The sequence below is a fragment of the Bombus vancouverensis genome, chromosome 13, assembly GCF_051014615.1.
Source record: "Bombus vancouverensis nearcticus chromosome 13, iyBomVanc1_principal, whole genome shotgun sequence".
Taxonomy (NCBI): domain Eukaryota; kingdom Metazoa; phylum Arthropoda; class Insecta; order Hymenoptera; family Apidae; genus Bombus; species Bombus vancouverensis.
The window spans coordinates 5,835,566-5,852,393 of NC_134923.1; the positions used below are offsets into that span (position 1 = coordinate 5,835,566).

Below are 16,828 nucleotides of genomic sequence, written 5' to 3' on the forward strand. Positions count from 1 at the left end.
AATTGTGAAAATTATTGTAAAAAAATGTAAAAATTAATAAAAATTTAGAGACATATTATTGAAAAGTTTGTAATCTTCATATTTGCATCAAACAATATTTTCTTTTAAAAGTATTTTATTCACCAATTAATAACTGCAATTTGTACATGAAATACAATTATTATGGTTTTGCATCAGTATGCTGTTCATCTAAAGTTTCTGGCGGTACCGCTTGAGCAACCGATTCAACAGCGCTATCAGATGATGAGGGTTCTTCCTTTTTCTTTGGCAAGATGTAAGTAGTTGCCGATATTTCGTTCGGTGTTAGCCAATTTGGTATAATTTTTCCGTGTATTCGCCAAGTACCATATACATTAGATATATGTTTCTCAAATACTATATAATCCAAAACATCTTTCTTCACTGTCTCACTACCTAATAACAATCGTCCAAATCGGTCATAAATGCAGAGAAGCTAAAAGATTAATTTTTCATATAATAATCTAAATATTATAAATATCCCATAGATATATACAATATTAAGATTTGCTGTTAAACCTGTTGAGTATGAAAACGAATAGTGACTTGTGCAAATAAATTGCTCCTTGAAATCAGACTTGTTACTCTAGCATGTACGATACGTGCTGGCTCCAGAGATTCCAAAAATTTCCAAACAATTGTTTTGTTGGCTACATTATGTATCATTAACTAAAATGAAATGATATCTATCAGTATATTCACACTATTGTATGAAGAAAACAACATTAAATTTAAATATATCGAGACATACAGGATATGCAGTTTCTGTAACATATTGTAGTATTTCATCTTGATCTTTACTGTAAATACAATAAATTTATAACTTAATCTAAACTATCATTAGCATAAATATATGATGTGTGATCAGTTTTGAAGTAATGTATTCCAAATAAATTTCAATAAACATTTCTTACCGACATAAAGCTTCATGTGCTTTTTTATAAACATTTAATAGGTTTTCTCTAAATGTATCAGATGAATAGTTATCCTCATATGTCTTAATCTTCCTAAGGGCCATAAAAGATTTACTCTTCTTTTCTATAAATTCAAACTTTTGTTTCGCACCCTAAACAAGTATTGAATGAAAGTATTTTGAATATATTGTCAATTCAATCTTCTATTTCTATTTCTAATTCAATCTTTATTAATTATATTATGCTATAAATAAATGTATTACATACCGTACGGTTAATCGGAGAAAATTTTCCATCACCTTCTGGAGCAACGTAACTATCAAATATTGCAGGTGTAGAGCTAATAAAAACTGGTCTTTCAGACCAATTTCTTTGTGGTAGAATTCCAGCTTCTTTCAACTTTGTTCTTACCTTACTGTTATTTTCATCATCATCATCATCAAATGTAGGTAATTTTATTTTAATGACTTTCTTTCCCCTTTCTTTGCGATACTTTGGATTAAAATGTTTCTTTATATTTCTGACTTGTTGAGAACTGTCGTTAGGAACTGGATAATTAATAGGACCTAACATTACTGGTAAATTATTCTAAAAACCAGTAAAATATGTTTACAGTTAAACAATCATTATAAAAAACTGACATTTTAAATTGATAAAATTATATCATTGATAAAGTTTGAAATTACCTGCATATACTTCCCAAAAATGCATATTGCATTTCTGTATCTTTGTATCATCTTTATAAATGTGTCTGAAGGCGTTGTTAAGTTACTTAAACTTATATTTTTCAAATGAAATTTATTTAATCACTTGTTACGCTTCCATCGAATACTATGTTTAGGTTACGTTAAGACTAATCAAAACAAATTAGTGAAATACACTATTTAGTAACATACGAATATATTTACATTAAGATACTTCCGTTAACTGAAAAAGTATATAATTATAACTAGTTTATAATCTTATATTGTTTAAACAATAAAAATATATGTATTATATAATTGAGAAAGCGTTATCAAATGATGACGTTATAATTAACAAATTCTATTAGTTGCTGCTTTTCGAAAATTCAAAATAATATAAAATAAAAATATGAGTTATATAATAAAAGATAAGTTACGGGAAATTATTTCTTAAATATGAAATTTACAAATAAAGTATGGTATAATCATTAAATACATATAGCATTTAATATATCTTTATTCAATATCTATTTAAAATATTCACCTACTACTTACAAAATAAATGCAAATAGGTATATATAGATATATTAATATTTTTGCCGAATTATTGGCATTTTTACCTATTTTCTTCTTCACTCTATCATTATGATATTACTTTTACATTGATTTGAAACGTAATGTGATTAATAAAATTTTATATACGTGTTTCTATGACTCGAAAGATCTTGACAACTCCGTGAGAATGATGTCTTGATTTCCGTTTCCTGATAATTGCAAACTAAAGTATACATATACACGTGAGGAGCGGTAATATGTTTAGTTTTAAAGAGAAACGTATCGAACAAAATCTTTCACAACATTGTTATTGAACAACGACGCCTTATTTTAATTTGCAATACCACGAATACACTGTATTCTGATTTTAAAGCTTTATAATCGCTGAATAATTTAATATATCTTTCTTTGAATAAGATAGGTTATGAATTCAAAATTGTACTTTATATTTATAAATGTGTATGATTATAATATTTAAAGAAATACGCTTTATTTAAAGAACGATGTTAATTATGATCCATATATATTTCGGAATAATATAAATTATTACAAAATGATAATTATCATATAAATTAAAGTTTCTTAAAATTAAATTAAGATATTTTGAAAATACATACGTTGAAAGCAAGAAATAAAAATGGTTAAAGCAAAGAAGAAATCATTATCGGAAGTTTCCCAACAAATACGTAATCAACAAAAGAAGAAATCTTTGAACCCATTTGAAGTGCACGTAAATAAGAACAAACAAAATGTATTAGGTAGAAAGAGCAAGACGGATGAAGGTCTCCCAGGTGTATCACGTGCAAAAGCAATTAAGAAGCGAAAAGAAACGCTTCTTCAAGAGTACAAATTAAAAAATAAAGATAATTTATTTTTAGACAGGCGTATAGGTGAAAAGAATTTATCCTTGAACGAAGAAGATAAAGCTTTGGCTAGATTTGCAGTAGAACGTATGAGAGCTCATAAAAAAAAGAATATTTATAACTTGAATGATGATGAAGTATTAACACATAAGGGTCAGACTTTAGAGGAAATTGAAAAATTTGATGACCCAAAAAGTGATGATGAATATAGCGATGATGAGAGTAGAAATGGTAAACTGGATAATAAGTTTGTTGGTGAAGCTCACTTTGGTGGTGGTATTTTGTCCAAATCAGGATCTGAAAAGTCTAGGAAAGATCTTATAGATGAGCTTATAGCTGAATCAAAAAAACGCAAAGCTGAGAAACAGAAAATACGTGAACAAACTATAGATTTAACAGAAAAACTTGATTCTGAGTGGAGGGATCTCCTTCCAATTGTTTCAGCAACTAATAAGAAAGTTAAAGAAGAAACTACAGAGACAAAGGCTGATGATTACGATATTGCAGTACGTAAGTTGAAATTTGAGGCTAAAGGTACACCATCAGATAGATTAAAGTCTGAAGAAGAGATTGTAAAAGAGGAAAAGGAGAAACTGGAAGCTTTAGAAGCAGACCGGTTGGCAAGAATGAAAGGACTTGTAAATAATACAAGTAATGAGATTAAACACAAATCTGCAGATGATCTTGATGATGGTTTTATGCTAGAAACTATAAATGACCAAATCCCAGCAGATGATGATGGAGAAAATTTAATTGAAGATGTACAAAGAGGTTTAAATAATGAAGAGAATATAAATATTCAGGGAGATAAACAATTAAATACTACTGCAATGAATGACCTTATTAAGAAAGAAAGGAAAATAGAGGAAAAGAATTCTGTCAAAAGGGAATTAGCTGAAAGTTCTAACGATGAAATCTCAGAATCTGAAAGTTCTGAAGAAGATAACTTATCGGATTTGAAAGAGTCAGAATCTTCTAGCGAAGAAGAAAAAGAGTTAAACAAAAGCAATATGATAATTGGTTCAAAAGGGAAATCAAAAACTAGTGTTCTGAAGTTGGATAGTGAAACTAGAGAGCAAGAAATTAGAGATGATCTTTTAAAAATGAAAAATATGGAAAGTGCAAGGAAGGAATTACCTTACACTTATAAAGTGCCAGAAAGTTTTGAAGAGTTACAAGAATATTTGCAAAATTATAATGCTGATTACCAGTCAATTATCGTAGATCGTATAATTAAGTGTAATCATTGGTCACTGAATAATACAAATAAAGAAAAGTTATCAAATTTATTTTTGTTTTTATTACAACATGTAAATGATCATGTTATAGGAAATGATGTTGAAAGTATAGTTAAAGGTTTCCAAATTATGGATAGGTAATATATAACTTTTTAATAAAATTTAGTTACTTGTATTATATCTATATTATATTACACATACTTATTTCAGATTATCTCCTTTTTTATACGATCTTGCTCATCTAAATCCACAGAATGCCAAATCTGTTATACAAGCAATAATCAAAGAAAAGCACAATGAGTTTGAGAAAAATAAGAAAAGACACCCTGACCTAGATACAGTATGTTTAACATATAATTATATTAAAAATATATTTTCGACAGTATTAATTATAAATATAATTATAAATATCTTTTTTTTCAGCTTATTTTCTTTAAATTGGTTTCTTTGTTATTTCCAACATCCGATTTCAGACATCCTGTAATTACTCCCTGTGCAATATTTATGTCTGAAATACTATTTAGATGTCGTATTAAAAATAAAATAGATATTTCAAAGGGTCTTTTTATATGTACTCTTATATTAGAGGTAATCGTTACTACTGGTGTTATATTTTTATAATCGAACATATTATGTGGAAATGCAATACCCTATATTAATAATATTTCATTCACATTCACAGTATACAGTATTAAGTAAACGATTTGCTCCATCTGTGTTAAATTTCTTGCGCGGAATAATTTACGTATCCACGCCTACACATTTAATACAAGGAATAAAAATAATACCGCCCTTTAAAACAAACGGAAACTCGAGAAATTTATTAATACTTGATGAAGATCATGCTAAGTTTGATATTAATCCAAGTAGTATTTATATGAAAGCGTCCGATCTGATAGATGGCCCCATAGATGATGATTTCAGAATGAGAGCCTTATTAATAGCTGTAAATTTATTGCGTGAATTTAAAAACCATTTGGAAGAACTGGAAGCTGTGTATTCGATATTTGAACCAATTTTAAAATTACTTAAATCGAATTCTTTTGACAAATATCCACCAAACATGAGAAAACATATTATGCAATTACGAAAAGATTTGGAAAAACTAAAGAATAAAAAATTAGAATACATTATGGTTGAAAAGAAGAAACCAAAACCATTAAGATTATACGAGCCACGAATTGAAGCAGTGTATGTAAAAATTGAATTTGTAATTTCAAATCACGTCGTTTTATAAATTCAAAAATGTTATTAAGTTTCGTATATTCTTTACAGATATGACGGTAAGAAACATAAGACTATGTCCAAGGAGAAAGCTGAAAGAGAAAAATTGTTGCACAAGTATAAAAAAGAAATGAAAGGTGCTATGCGTGAAATACGAAGAGACAGAGCTTTCTTAACGAAGCTACAAATAAAACAACAGATTAAGAGCGATGAAGAACGTAAACGCAAGGTGAAAGAAATCTTCGGCGAAGCTTCAATGCAACAGAGTGAATTAAAGAAATTCAAACGGAAGAAATAATAGTAATAGAATAAACCGCACATTCTGGAGTCTGTATATATTATCTTTCTTAGACAATATTGATATTTTGAATGATTTTGTGCAAATCGCTATATTAGCGTTTTTTTTTAAGATTATTATATATTATATTAAGATTATAATTTCATTAATTGTAATAAATGTAAATAAGCATTTTCATAAGAAAATCTTTTAATCTATTTCGTTTGTCAAAACAATACTGTAATTGTATGATACGGAGGTAATTCTTTATGGAAAAAAATTAACAGGAAACACAAAATAAAATTCTCTCGCCCGAGAAAATAAATAAAAAGTGTGATATAAAATTTGACAATCAGTTTTTCCGCTTAATTTTCAAGAAAATAGAATTTAAACGCGTTTAACACTAGAACTACCGACAGTTAAGACGTAGCTATCTCTACTAAAACCAGTCAAAATGACTAGTCTTTAAAAAATACGTAATAGTAGAATATTTTTATATTTATTTATTTATTATTATCTTACAAAAGGAACTCCATGTTCTGAGATCTTAAAAAATATATAATAACAACTATAATAATAACAATACGTACAATAATGAAGAATATTTAGTACCAAAATCTTTGGTAACAAGAATATTAAGATAAATTTCCATTGGTAAATATAATATATAATAGAAGTATAATATAATAATATAATAATAAGCGTAATAAGCGTAGTATAATAAATAAAATACAAATATAACTTAAAGTATTAGATACAAAAGTTATCATTCGTCACATTTCTTACAAACGTAAAGTTTCTTCTGCGTGCATTTTCCGCATACATATTTTTTACGAAGATTGCAAATGGTGGTGGTTTTATTATTATTACAGTACCCTATCTGACACCATTTGCGTGAATAAGGTGAGTTCTTTGACGTACCTTGGATCTCAGATGCTCTTTGTTCTATCCGTGATTTTTCATTGTCAGCGACGAGTTCTTCTGCTAATTGAAACATAAAATCTTTTCTGGATATCTGCTCACCTGTGGTTTCTTTATATAAAATCCAGGCATTTATGCCAGCCAAATCTAAAATATTAAAAAATACTTGAAGTGGCCATCTTTTTGATCTCAACTTCACGCTATATTTTGTTATCATTTGGCGTGCTATATTTACCCCAAATTTTGTTTCATTATAAAATTCGACCGTTTCAGGTAAGTCCTTTTCGCTTTTTCCTAAATAAGGAAATCCATTTACAACATACTTTGTTTGAACATCAGATGCCAGCCAAAATTTAATTCCGAATTTGTCGAGTTTATTCGGTAAATATTGCGTAAACCTGCATCTGACTTTGGTTGGGAAAAGTTGCTTGTCTAGTGTAATGTTTGCACCGGGTTTATAGCAATTCTGGCTGTTTTCAATAAACTTATCCCATACGGTTGATATTAGTGCAAATTTGTCATTTTTCAAACGTTGACTTCTATCATCTTTTTCGTCAAATCGAATAAATTTCAATATTTCAACAAACTCATTTCGACTCATTGTGCTGGAAAAGAAGCTTGGTCCCCATTTTGTATTCCACAAATATGAAAGTTTCAAATTTTTCACTATATATGCTCCCCTTGCGTACTATATTCCAAGGAATGCTTTTAATTTTGTTTCTGTAAGAATCCATTTTTTACCCAAAACTCGAGAAGCTTCTGATTCGGTGGAAGATATTATATGTTGCAACATACGGCTGTCAATTAATAGGGAAAATGCGCTAATTACTTTATCTTTCGATATTTCTTTTTGCATATCCTGTGGAGCCGGATGCGTCTTTGAATATAGTGTGTAATCTCCCAGAACCTGACCCTTGAATTCTTTCACACTTGGTTCCGTCTACGGCAATTTTATTTGGACTAGCTTGTACACTTCCACTACTTTTGCATACATTGAAAATGTTCTCTGGATTACTTTCTGAGGACTCATTTTCTTTGTCATTAATGTCACTGTTACTGTTATCACTACAAATTTCAATTTCTTTTTCCCCTGGTTCACTTCCTTCATACTCAGAGAATTCACTATCCTTGATATCAGAGCATTCCATTGGTATCCTTTTCAGTTTTTGCAACAATTCGGATACTTCCAATTGTTTACTCATTTTCAAGGCTTGTAAAATATTGCTTTATAAAACGAGAAATCAGATCTTATTCCAACGACTATGCTCTACAGAATGACCAGTCAATTTGACTAATACTGGTATAAATAGCCATGATACAAAATTACTTTTATTTTAAATGAATAAAACAAAATTAAAGTTTATTATATTATTCCTTTAGCTATCCCTGCAAAGGTCATTACATCATTGCGGAGAAAAAATATAACATGAAGTAAAAATTTTAAAATAAATTTGTTATACTAGTCATTTTGACTGGTGTGGTAGTTCTAGTGTTAATTAAGAATTGTCTTAGTGTACACATATGATAAATTTGCAAATTTATATTTTTCGGAAACAAACCGTCTTGTGAATAAATTTTATTCTACATTTCCGACTTATTTTCACATGTAGAAGAGTAATCTGATTATTTACTTCTACCTAGTCTGGAATTAGTAATGTTCAAAAAAACTTTATATATGTGTTTCTATGACTCGAAAGATCTTGACAATTCCGTGAGAATGATGTCTTGATTTCTGATTCCTGATAGTTCGAAACTGAAATATACATATACACGTGATTAGCGGTAACACGTTTAATTCTAAAGAGAAACTTATCGAACAAAATCTTTGACAATATTATTATTGAATAACGACGCCTTATTTTAATTTGCAATACCACGAACACATTGTATTCTGATTTTAAAGCTTTATGATCACTGAATAATTTAATATATCTTTCTTTGAATAAGATAGGTTATGAATTCAAAATTGTACTTTATATTTATAAATGTGTATGATTATAATATTTAAAGAAATACGCTTTATTTAAAGAACGATGTTAATTATGATCCATATATATTTATATAATATAAGTGTTACGTCCTGTGACCTAAACGTATGTTCTAATCCATCCTTCAGCCAAGAGGCTTAACAGCTGTTTTAACATTTGCTCGGACGCACAATATTCCATATAATCCCAAGGGCTATGGACAAATGGACAAATCACTATAGTCCATTCTTACTCACACATCTTTTGATCGATACAACAATTTCTATCTATCCTAAGATCTACTATCCTAATCCTAAGATACTGCTTGTAGAATTATTTTGCATTATTTACTAAAACGATCGAGACCAAGTCGAATAATCGTTGTTGCATCGAGACTGTATTACTTAGTGAGGTTAAATTTAAATAATGTAAATCCAATGAACCCTTGCCTGGCTATTTATACTATGTTTCCAAATATGAAATTAGCACGACGGTTTGAAGGTTTTGGCATAACAACCAATTGTTTTCATCCTGATCTAATAAGCACTGGAATCTGAAAAAGTGTCCCGCCTGCACTTCTTGGGGATTACATTTTTTGCTGAACACATTTTCCAAAACAGCCGAACAGGTCGCGATAACAACGATACATCTTGCAGTGTCCAATGGAGTTAGTGGGATTTCTGGCAAATATTTTTCGCATTGTTGTGTAAGAAAAAGTTGCCATAATTTTTTATTTACAAATAGCATTTCTTAAATAACGATGATATCGTTTACTGCTACATATCATTAATTTTAGAAAACCGAACTTCCTCACTGGTTAAAGAATCCATCTCAAGGTAAAAAGTTTTAGGACTCAGCGAAACCATGGTGAAACTCCAACCATCAGATCTAAAAATATAAAAGTTCACATAAACATATTTTATTAATCTATGTACTTAAAAGCCGCAAATTTTCTATAATTAAAAAGCCTCTAATTCGTTAAACTTTTTGTACGAATGATTTATATTCAATTATCCCGCAAAGTAACAATTGACAAATAGTAATACATTTCTCATGTTTTATTTATATATTCTAATTTCATCAAAGAAAAAAAAAGGATCACCGCACCTTATTGTACTTGTAACTTGCACTAAAAATATCCACTAATATTTACAATTCTTCGAAAATATTAATAAATACTTACTTATGGGTTTAATGTTTCACTGTACTTCGGACTGATGGTTCAGGAAACAATCTTTCCCATTCTCGCATTCTTTCAGGGAAGAACTCCGTTTTCATCGATGGATGAAGATTCAACTCTAAGAAATTGTTTTGCTCGGGTACAAATTTGTCCCACCTTACATTCTTCAGTTGACTATCGTGTTTAGGAATAGGTTCGCCATTTATAACGAAATTCGACCATATGCTAGTAGAAATTTCCACCATAGGAATCTCTGGTGCGTCGCTGTTGAAGTATGGGAAACGGCTCTTTATGAAGAAAAGATACTGCAGATCGTCATGATGACATACACCTGAGGGACACGTAAAACGTTTAAAATATGGTCCTCATTGAGTTTCCAGACAAATGAAGAGTAAACAGTTTTACCATATGGTGTAGTGGCGTTCAACATATAAAAGCTGTATCGTCCTTGGAACGAAAATTTATAAAAGTATACCGGCAATTTCGAATACGTAGCGAATAACTTGATTGCTCGGTACATAGGGAATGTAATTATAGAATCACAATATATCTGAAAAGGATTTGATATTTTTTTATGATTTCAATGGAAGACAAATTACAATTAGAGCACGAAGGGAATTTGATACGTACATCACCGAGCTCCTTGCTGTTAGCCGAGTTAATTGGCTGATCGTTGAAATAGAATTTCCGTAATTCCCTACTGATGTAATTCGATCGCGACGTATTACGTTCGTACATAAATATGATCGGAGCCAGAGTATTCCAATTATCGTTCAACTCAGGGTACACAGAATTACCTTCTTGTGTTGCATTTTCATAATCTGTGCAATTTAATGAAACAATTGGATATGCTCAATTTTCATATTTTTATAATACGTTTATACAGAATATCTTAATTCGAATACTCACACGCAACTATACCGGCAAATTCGTCTTCCGTAACTCCCATCATTAAAGGAACTTGATAGAATCTTCCTTGCTTTATTGCGTCGTACGGCTGTTCAGACAGGAACCTCTCGACACCAGGAACTTCCGGTTCCACAGCGGGTGTCCACAACAAAATGGGAGTTGCGTACCAATCCTGTTAAAAAAATAACATAATTGATATTTACACTTGCCAAGACTTTTATACAGCAGGTTTATATTGTTATATAGAACGTACGAATAAGGAGCCCAACGTGACTATGAAGTTTTCTACAGGTTTCGACCGTAAGCAATATACCATAGCGCTGGTCGAGTCAGTGGAACAATTCAATAGTCGTGCCTGCTTCTGAACCAGTTGGATTTGTCCATGTTGCGATATTCCCGAATAGACCTCTAGTCCTATAGCCGAAGAACTCATCGCGATAGCTCTGTGAAAAAGATTGCGAGACATTGGAGACACCAAATGCAACATAATACTGAAACTTCCTGCGCTATAACCGCATAGAGTGACGGAGTGTGGATTGCCACCAAAGGCAGCTATGTTTCTTTGAACCCAACGGAAAGCTGCGACTTGGTCCTTTAGACCCATGTTACCTGGTGCTGCACTGTCACCGGTACTCAAGAAACCTGAAATAAGTTCAATTTATGCTTTGAAGTAAGTTTTAATCCAAATGATAGGAGTGGATCGACTCATCATATTATAATTGAGGAGCTTCCTACTTTTAAAAAATCCTAATCCTAAGAAAATTACTAGATAATTTCTAGAAAAATGATTTAAAAATAAATTGGCGAATCGAGTAAATTGATAACTTTTGCAGGAAGCTCCTTAATTACTTCCTTGGTTTATTTCAAATTACCTAACGCCCCAAGGCGATAATTTATTGTAACCAAAACAATATCTTTATCCAACAGATACTGTGGTCCAAAGTTTATACTTTGTCCTGAGAAACTGTAAAAGCCTCCTGGATGTATGAAGATCATTACCGGTCTCGATACGTTCTCGCTTTTACACGGTAGCTAGAATTGCAAATGGACTCTTAATGCAAAGATTCTAAAATCATTTAATTATGCACGCTAATTTGGTATAATTCACTACCTACTTTGGTAGTATACACATTTAAACGTAGACAATCTTCCGATACTAGTGTGCCATTAGATTGAGGACAACTGGGTCCTTCTTCGGTTGCGTCGAAAACGTTTTGCCAATCTTTCGCTGGGATTGGAGGCTATACAGTAATTCAAAAACACGAAATAAGAAATATAACGCACTTATCATAACAGTTTTATCTACTATGTAATTAACAAAAGTTATCAACTATATAGTTAACAATTACACAATTTGTGCTTAATCTCTTAGGATGTGCGAAATTGGCAACTTTACTACTGTATATTGTATTGTGAAAATGAGATCATTTGTAGGGCGGCTTGTTAAAAATGATTCAATGGCATAATATCGCGAATGCGCTAAAATAAGGAAGCTTGTTAAAACATTCTTCGAGTAATTGTACGTGACATTAATGAAAATACCTAGTCTCGATTTCCATGTCTTACATTTTGCAAACTATACTTTTAGAAACTGTTTCTACGTTCTTTATACAAGGATAACGCATTAATTGACACTGACGTAAAATAACAACCAGTTAAAGGATTTTTTACCTGGAAGCGTTGGGATCCAACAGGTGGTTCGCCATATCTTATACCACGGAACGAATAAATTTCTCTTCCGAGTCTAGAAGTCAAAATAGACCCACGAATTTTCCCAATTGGAGCAGTGACCAAAGGTTGTTCCGCGGTCGACTGTTGAGCGATAGCGAGGCCAGTGATACAAAGAAGAAATACCGGAATGCCTCTCATCTTAGGACTCGCAGCTTACTGTTTTGCTTGTCGGAACTTTCTTCTCTTTGGACGAAGAAGCAAGTTGATAAGATCAAATCAATTCGGTCAGCCGATTTCAACGGTGTTCGTGCAAGCACTGTAGAATCAGCTGACGAATGCGCACATTTTATGCGACAGCTTTGAGGAAAGTGAGTGGGGAAACCCAGTTTCCTTTCTGAGCAATATAATCTTCAATAAACTTCCACACAGTGACACCTTTTATTAGTCAATCAAGCCAACCATAATATTTCTCGATTAACATATTGTATTTATGAATATTTTTATCTTTTAATTGCATGCATTTTTATTATAGTAATCGCTATATTATGTAAATGTCGGACTGTCTCTCTAATAATAAATATATCGTTTCAAAAAATCAGTGTTACAAATGTTGTGAACTTAACACTCATAGCATGAAAAATCAAACAGACGATAGCGAATACGCCTCGACAAACAAATAGTTATGTTCAGATTATCGCAACAGGGTTTCACGATTCGTATCTTCCAAATTATCAAAAGGAAAGGAAAAAAAAAATACTCGGCTGTTAATGAAAATTTGAAGTTCACATAAACGTATATTTTTGACCTATGTATCTAAAAGCCACGAATTTTCTGTCATTAAAACGCTTTGAATTCGTTAAACTTTCTGTACGAATAATTTGTATTAAATTATATACAGCAATGCTATTAAGAAATAATAAGATATTTCTCATATTTCATTTACACATTCTAATTTGATTGAGAAAAATAATAATAGCCATTGATTTTACACTCGCGTAATGTTCATCGCATTTGAGATTTAGGGTGCAGGGAACAATCTTTCCCATTCTCGCATTCTTTCAGGAAAGAACTCAGTTTTGATCGATGGATGAAGATTCAGCTCAAGGAAATTGCTATGCTCGGGTACCAATCTACCCCATCTTACATTCCTGAGTTGACCATCGTGCTTACGGATCGGTTCGCCATTTATAACAAAGTTCGACCATATGCTGGTAGAAATTTCCACCATAGGGATCTCTGGTGCGTCGCTGTTGAAGTATGGGAAACGGCTCTTTATGAAGAAGAGATACTGCAGATCGTCATGATGACACACACCTGAGGGACACGTAAAACGTTTAAAATATGGTCCTCGTTGAGTTTCCAGACAAATGAAGAGTAAAGAGTTTTACCATATGGTGTAGTGGCGTTCAACATATAAAAGCTGTATCGTCCTTGGAACGAAAATTTATAAAAGTATACCGGCAATTTCGAATACGTAGCGAATAACTTGATTGCCCGGTACATAGGAAATTTAGTTATAGCATCACCATATATCTGAAAAAGATTTGATATTTTTTTATGATTTCAATGGCAAACAAATTACAATTAGAGCACGAAGAGAATTTGATACGTACATCACCGAGCTTTCTGTAGCTAGCCGAGCTAAGAGGCTGATCGTTGAAATAGAATTTCCGTAATTCCCTACTAATGTAATTCGATCGCGACGTATTACGTTCGTACATAAATATGATCGGAGCCAGAGTATTCCAATTATCGTTCAACTCAGGGTACAGAGAATTACCTCTTAATGTGGCATTTTCATACACTGCGCAATTCAATAAAACAATTGGATATACTCAATTTTCATATCTTTATAATGTATTTATACAAAATATTTTAATTCGAATACTCACAAGCAGCTATACCGCCAAATTCGTCTTCCGTAACTCCCATCATTAAAGGAACTTGATAGAATCTTCCTTGCTTTATCGCGTCGTACGGCTGTTCAGACAGGAACCTTTCGACACCAGGAACTGCCGGTTCCACAGCTGGTGACCAGAGCACAATGGGATTTCCACGCCAATCCTGTCAAAAATATAATATTACTAATGTTCCTAGTTGTCCAGATTTTTACATGCTGGGTCTATATTGTTATATCAAACGCACATATAAGTCGCGTAATGTGTCTGTAAAGTTTTCTGTAGGTTTTGAGCGGAAACAGCGCACCATAGCACTGGTAGAATCAGTAGGGCAATCCAATAATCGTGCCTGTCTTTGAGCTAGCTGCATTTGTCCATGTTGCGATATTCCGGAATAAACGTTTAGTTTTATAGCCGAAGAACTCATCGCGATAGCTCTGTGAAAAAGATTGCGAGACATTGGAGACACCAAATGCAACATAATACTGAAACTTCCTGCGCTATAACCGCATAGAGTGACGGAGTTTGGATTGCCACCAAAAGCAGCTATGTTTCTTTGAACCCAATGGAAAGCTGCGACTTGGTCCTTTAGACCCATGTTACCTGGTGCTGCACTGTCACCAGTATTCAAGAAACCTGAAATAATTCGAATTTGTTTTAGCAAATTCCGAACGCGAGTAAATTAACTTTGTACGTTCTAATTGTGGAGCTTTTTTGAAAACAAAGTCTGTAAGACGAAGTGGGCTATATCAAATTGTAAAGGAAATTCGGTTTGTATTAGTAATTATTTCTTTTTATATTTACGAAATAAATAACAATTTCGTAATAATTTAATTATTCTTTAATTTCAAATCCTTTCAGAAAGCTCCCGCAATTACTTCTCTGATTTATGTCAAGTTACCTAACGTCCCGAGACGATAATTAATTGTAACCAAAACGATATCTTTATCCAACAGATACTGTGGCCCGAAGTTTATACTTTGTCCTGAGAAACCGTTAAAGCCACCTGGATGTATGAAGATCATTACTGGTCTCGATACATCTTCGTTTCTACAGGGTAGCTAGAATTGGAAATGTATGCTTCTTGCAAAAGTTCTAAAATTGTTTAACTGCGCATGATATATTTATATGCGTGATATGTGGTGCCTACTTTGGTGGTGTACACGTTTAGACGTAGACAATCTTCTGATTGTTGTATGCCATTAGCATGGGGACAACTGGGTCCTTCTTCGGTTGCGTCGAAAACGTTTTGCCAATCTTTCGCTGGGATTGGAGGCTATACAGTAATTTAAAAACATGAAATAGAAAATGTAACGCGCATATGATAATAATTTCATCAACTATGCAATTAACGAAAGGAGTATTATGCAATTTATTGTTAATCTCTTAAGATGTGCGAAACTGATAGCTTTACTTCTGCAAATTGTACCGTGAAAATGGGATAATTTATATGCGGCCTAGTTAAAAATGATTCAATGGCATAATATCGCGAATGCGCTAAAATAAGGAAGCTTGTTAAAACATTCTTCGAGTAATTGTGCGTGATATTAATGAAAATACCTAGTCTCGATTTCCATGTCTTACATTTTGCAAACTATACTTTTAGAAACTGTTTCTACGCTCTTTATACAAGGATAACGCATAAATTGACGCTGATGTAAAATAACAACCAGTTAAAGGATTTTTTACCTGGAAACGTTGGGATCCAACAGGTGGTTCGCCATATCTTATACCACGGAACGAATAAATTTCTTTTCCGAGTCTAGAGGTCAAAATAGACCCACGAATTTTCCCAATTGGAGCAGTGACCAACGGTTGTTCAGTGATCGACTGTTGAGCGACAGCGAGGCTGGTGACACAAACAAGAAATACCAGAACGCCTCTCATCTTAGAACTCGCAGCTTACTGTTTTGCTTGTCGGAACTTTCTTCTCTTTGGACGAAGAAGCAGATTGATGAAAACAAATCAATTAGCCGACATAGACCGTGCTCGTACAAGCACTGGAATAACCAAGTAGGCAAAAGCGAACAATTTATACTAGAGCAACGAGTTAAATAAGTGGGGAATTCCAAATGCCTTCCTGGGAAATATCATCTTTTGTAAACGCCCACACAGGGGCGCACTTTATTTGGCGTTGAAGATATCCATAATATTTCTCGACTAACAATAAGTGCATTTACTAATACCAATTCTCACCTTTTAATTACATGCGCATGTCACGTTCATTATAACTTAGTATCGCTATACTATAGTATATATATACATATAGTATATATGTATATATAAATATCAGACAATCTTTCTAATAACAGATTTATCGTTGCAAAAAGTAACGATATTACAAACGTTATGAGCTCAAAACTTGTAACATAAGCGCCAAACAAACGATAACAAATAAAGACATAAATATTTGCAACTGTGCCCTGACAAACAGCTAATTACATACAGATTGAAGATTCTTCAGATTCGTATCTTTGGCATTATCAAATAGGAAGGGAGGCATATTTCAT

The 16,828-nt window shown here is 32.2% G+C and overlaps 3 protein-coding genes across 4 annotated transcripts; 1 reads left to right on the top strand and 2 right to left on the bottom strand.

The window, feature by feature from the left end:
• Positions 1-97: 97 nt before the first annotated feature.
• Positions 98-2,375, bottom strand: mRpL45 (mitochondrial ribosomal protein L45). Of its 2 annotated transcripts, none has more exons than XM_033342725.2 (7): positions 2,236-2,375; positions 1,619-1,859; positions 1,200-1,520; positions 933-1,084; positions 770-818; positions 538-687; positions 98-454 (listed from the first exon to the last, which is right to left on the bottom strand). In XM_033342725.2, the coding sequence occupies exons 2-7, from the start codon at positions 1,667-1,669 to the stop codon at positions 161-163; spliced, it is 1,017 nt and encodes a 338-aa protein (XP_033198616.1). In that variant the 5' UTR covers positions 1,670-1,859; positions 2,236-2,375; the 3' UTR covers positions 98-160. The 2 variants fall into 2 exon arrangements, with proteins under 2 accessions (XP_033198616.1, XP_076479800.1); XM_076623685.1 differs by having other exon boundaries at positions 2,171-2,320.
• Positions 2,376-2,524: 149 nt separating this feature from the next.
• Positions 2,525-5,978, top strand: LOC117161230 (Nucleolar protein 14 homolog l(3)07882). Its single transcript, XM_033342616.2, has 5 exons — positions 2,525-4,408; positions 4,482-4,611; positions 4,695-4,859; positions 4,954-5,462; positions 5,547-5,978. Exons 1-5 carry the CDS (start codon positions 2,808-2,810, stop codon positions 5,791-5,793), a joined length of 2,652 nt encoding a protein of 883 aa, XP_033198507.1. The 5' UTR covers positions 2,525-2,807; the 3' UTR covers positions 5,794-5,978.
• Positions 5,979-9,359: 3,381 nt separating this feature from the next.
• LOC117164773 (uncharacterized) lies at positions 9,360-16,290 on the bottom strand. Its single transcript, XM_076623945.1, has 17 exons — positions 16,008-16,290; positions 15,469-15,594; positions 15,220-15,379; positions 14,566-14,954; positions 14,313-14,484; positions 14,034-14,224; positions 13,809-13,953; positions 13,442-13,734; positions 12,421-12,633; positions 11,865-11,990; positions 11,622-11,781; positions 11,003-11,391; positions 10,750-10,921; positions 10,471-10,661; positions 10,246-10,390; positions 9,844-10,171; positions 9,360-9,548 (listed from the first exon to the last, which is right to left on the bottom strand). The coding sequence occupies exons 1-16, from the start codon at positions 16,203-16,205 to the stop codon at positions 9,852-9,854; spliced, it is 3,390 nt and encodes a 1,129-aa protein (XP_076480060.1). The 5' UTR covers positions 16,206-16,290; the 3' UTR covers positions 9,360-9,548; positions 9,844-9,851.
• Positions 16,291-16,828: the final 538 nt, after the last annotated feature.

Coding starts and splice junctions, on each gene's coding strand:
- LOC117161230 (XM_033342616.2), top strand. CDS start 2,808: ATGGTTAAAGCAAAGAAGAAATCATTATCGGAAGTTTCCCAACAAATA. Junction 4,612..4,694: donor GACACCCTGACCTAGATACA/GTATGTTTAACA, acceptor CTTTTTTTTCAG/CTTATTTTCTTTAAATTGGT. Junction 4,860..4,953: donor TATGTACTCTTATATTAGAG/GTAATCGTTACT, acceptor TCACATTCACAG/TATACAGTATTAAGTAAACG.
- LOC117164773 (XM_076623945.1), bottom strand. CDS start 16,205: ATGAGAGGCGTTCTGGTATTTCTTGTTTGTGTCACCAGCCTCGCTGTC. Junction 15,595..16,007: donor TTGGATCCCAACGTTTCCAG/GTAAAAAATCCT, acceptor ATTACTGTATAG/CCTCCAATCCCAGCGAAAGA. Junction 15,380..15,468: donor TAAACGTGTACACCACCAAA/GTAGGCACCACA, acceptor TTCCAATTCTAG/CTACCCTGTAGAAACGAAGA.
- mRpL45 (XM_033342725.2), bottom strand. CDS start 1,669: ATGATACAAAGATACAGAAATGCAATATGCATTTTTGGGAAGTATATG. Junction 819..932: donor GCACATGAAGCTTTATGTCG/GTAAGAAATGTT, acceptor TTGTATTTACAG/TAAAGATCAAGATGAAATAC. Junction 455..537: donor TTCGTTTTCATACTCAACAG/GTTTAACAGCAA, acceptor TTAATCTTTTAG/CTTCTCTGCATTTATGACCG.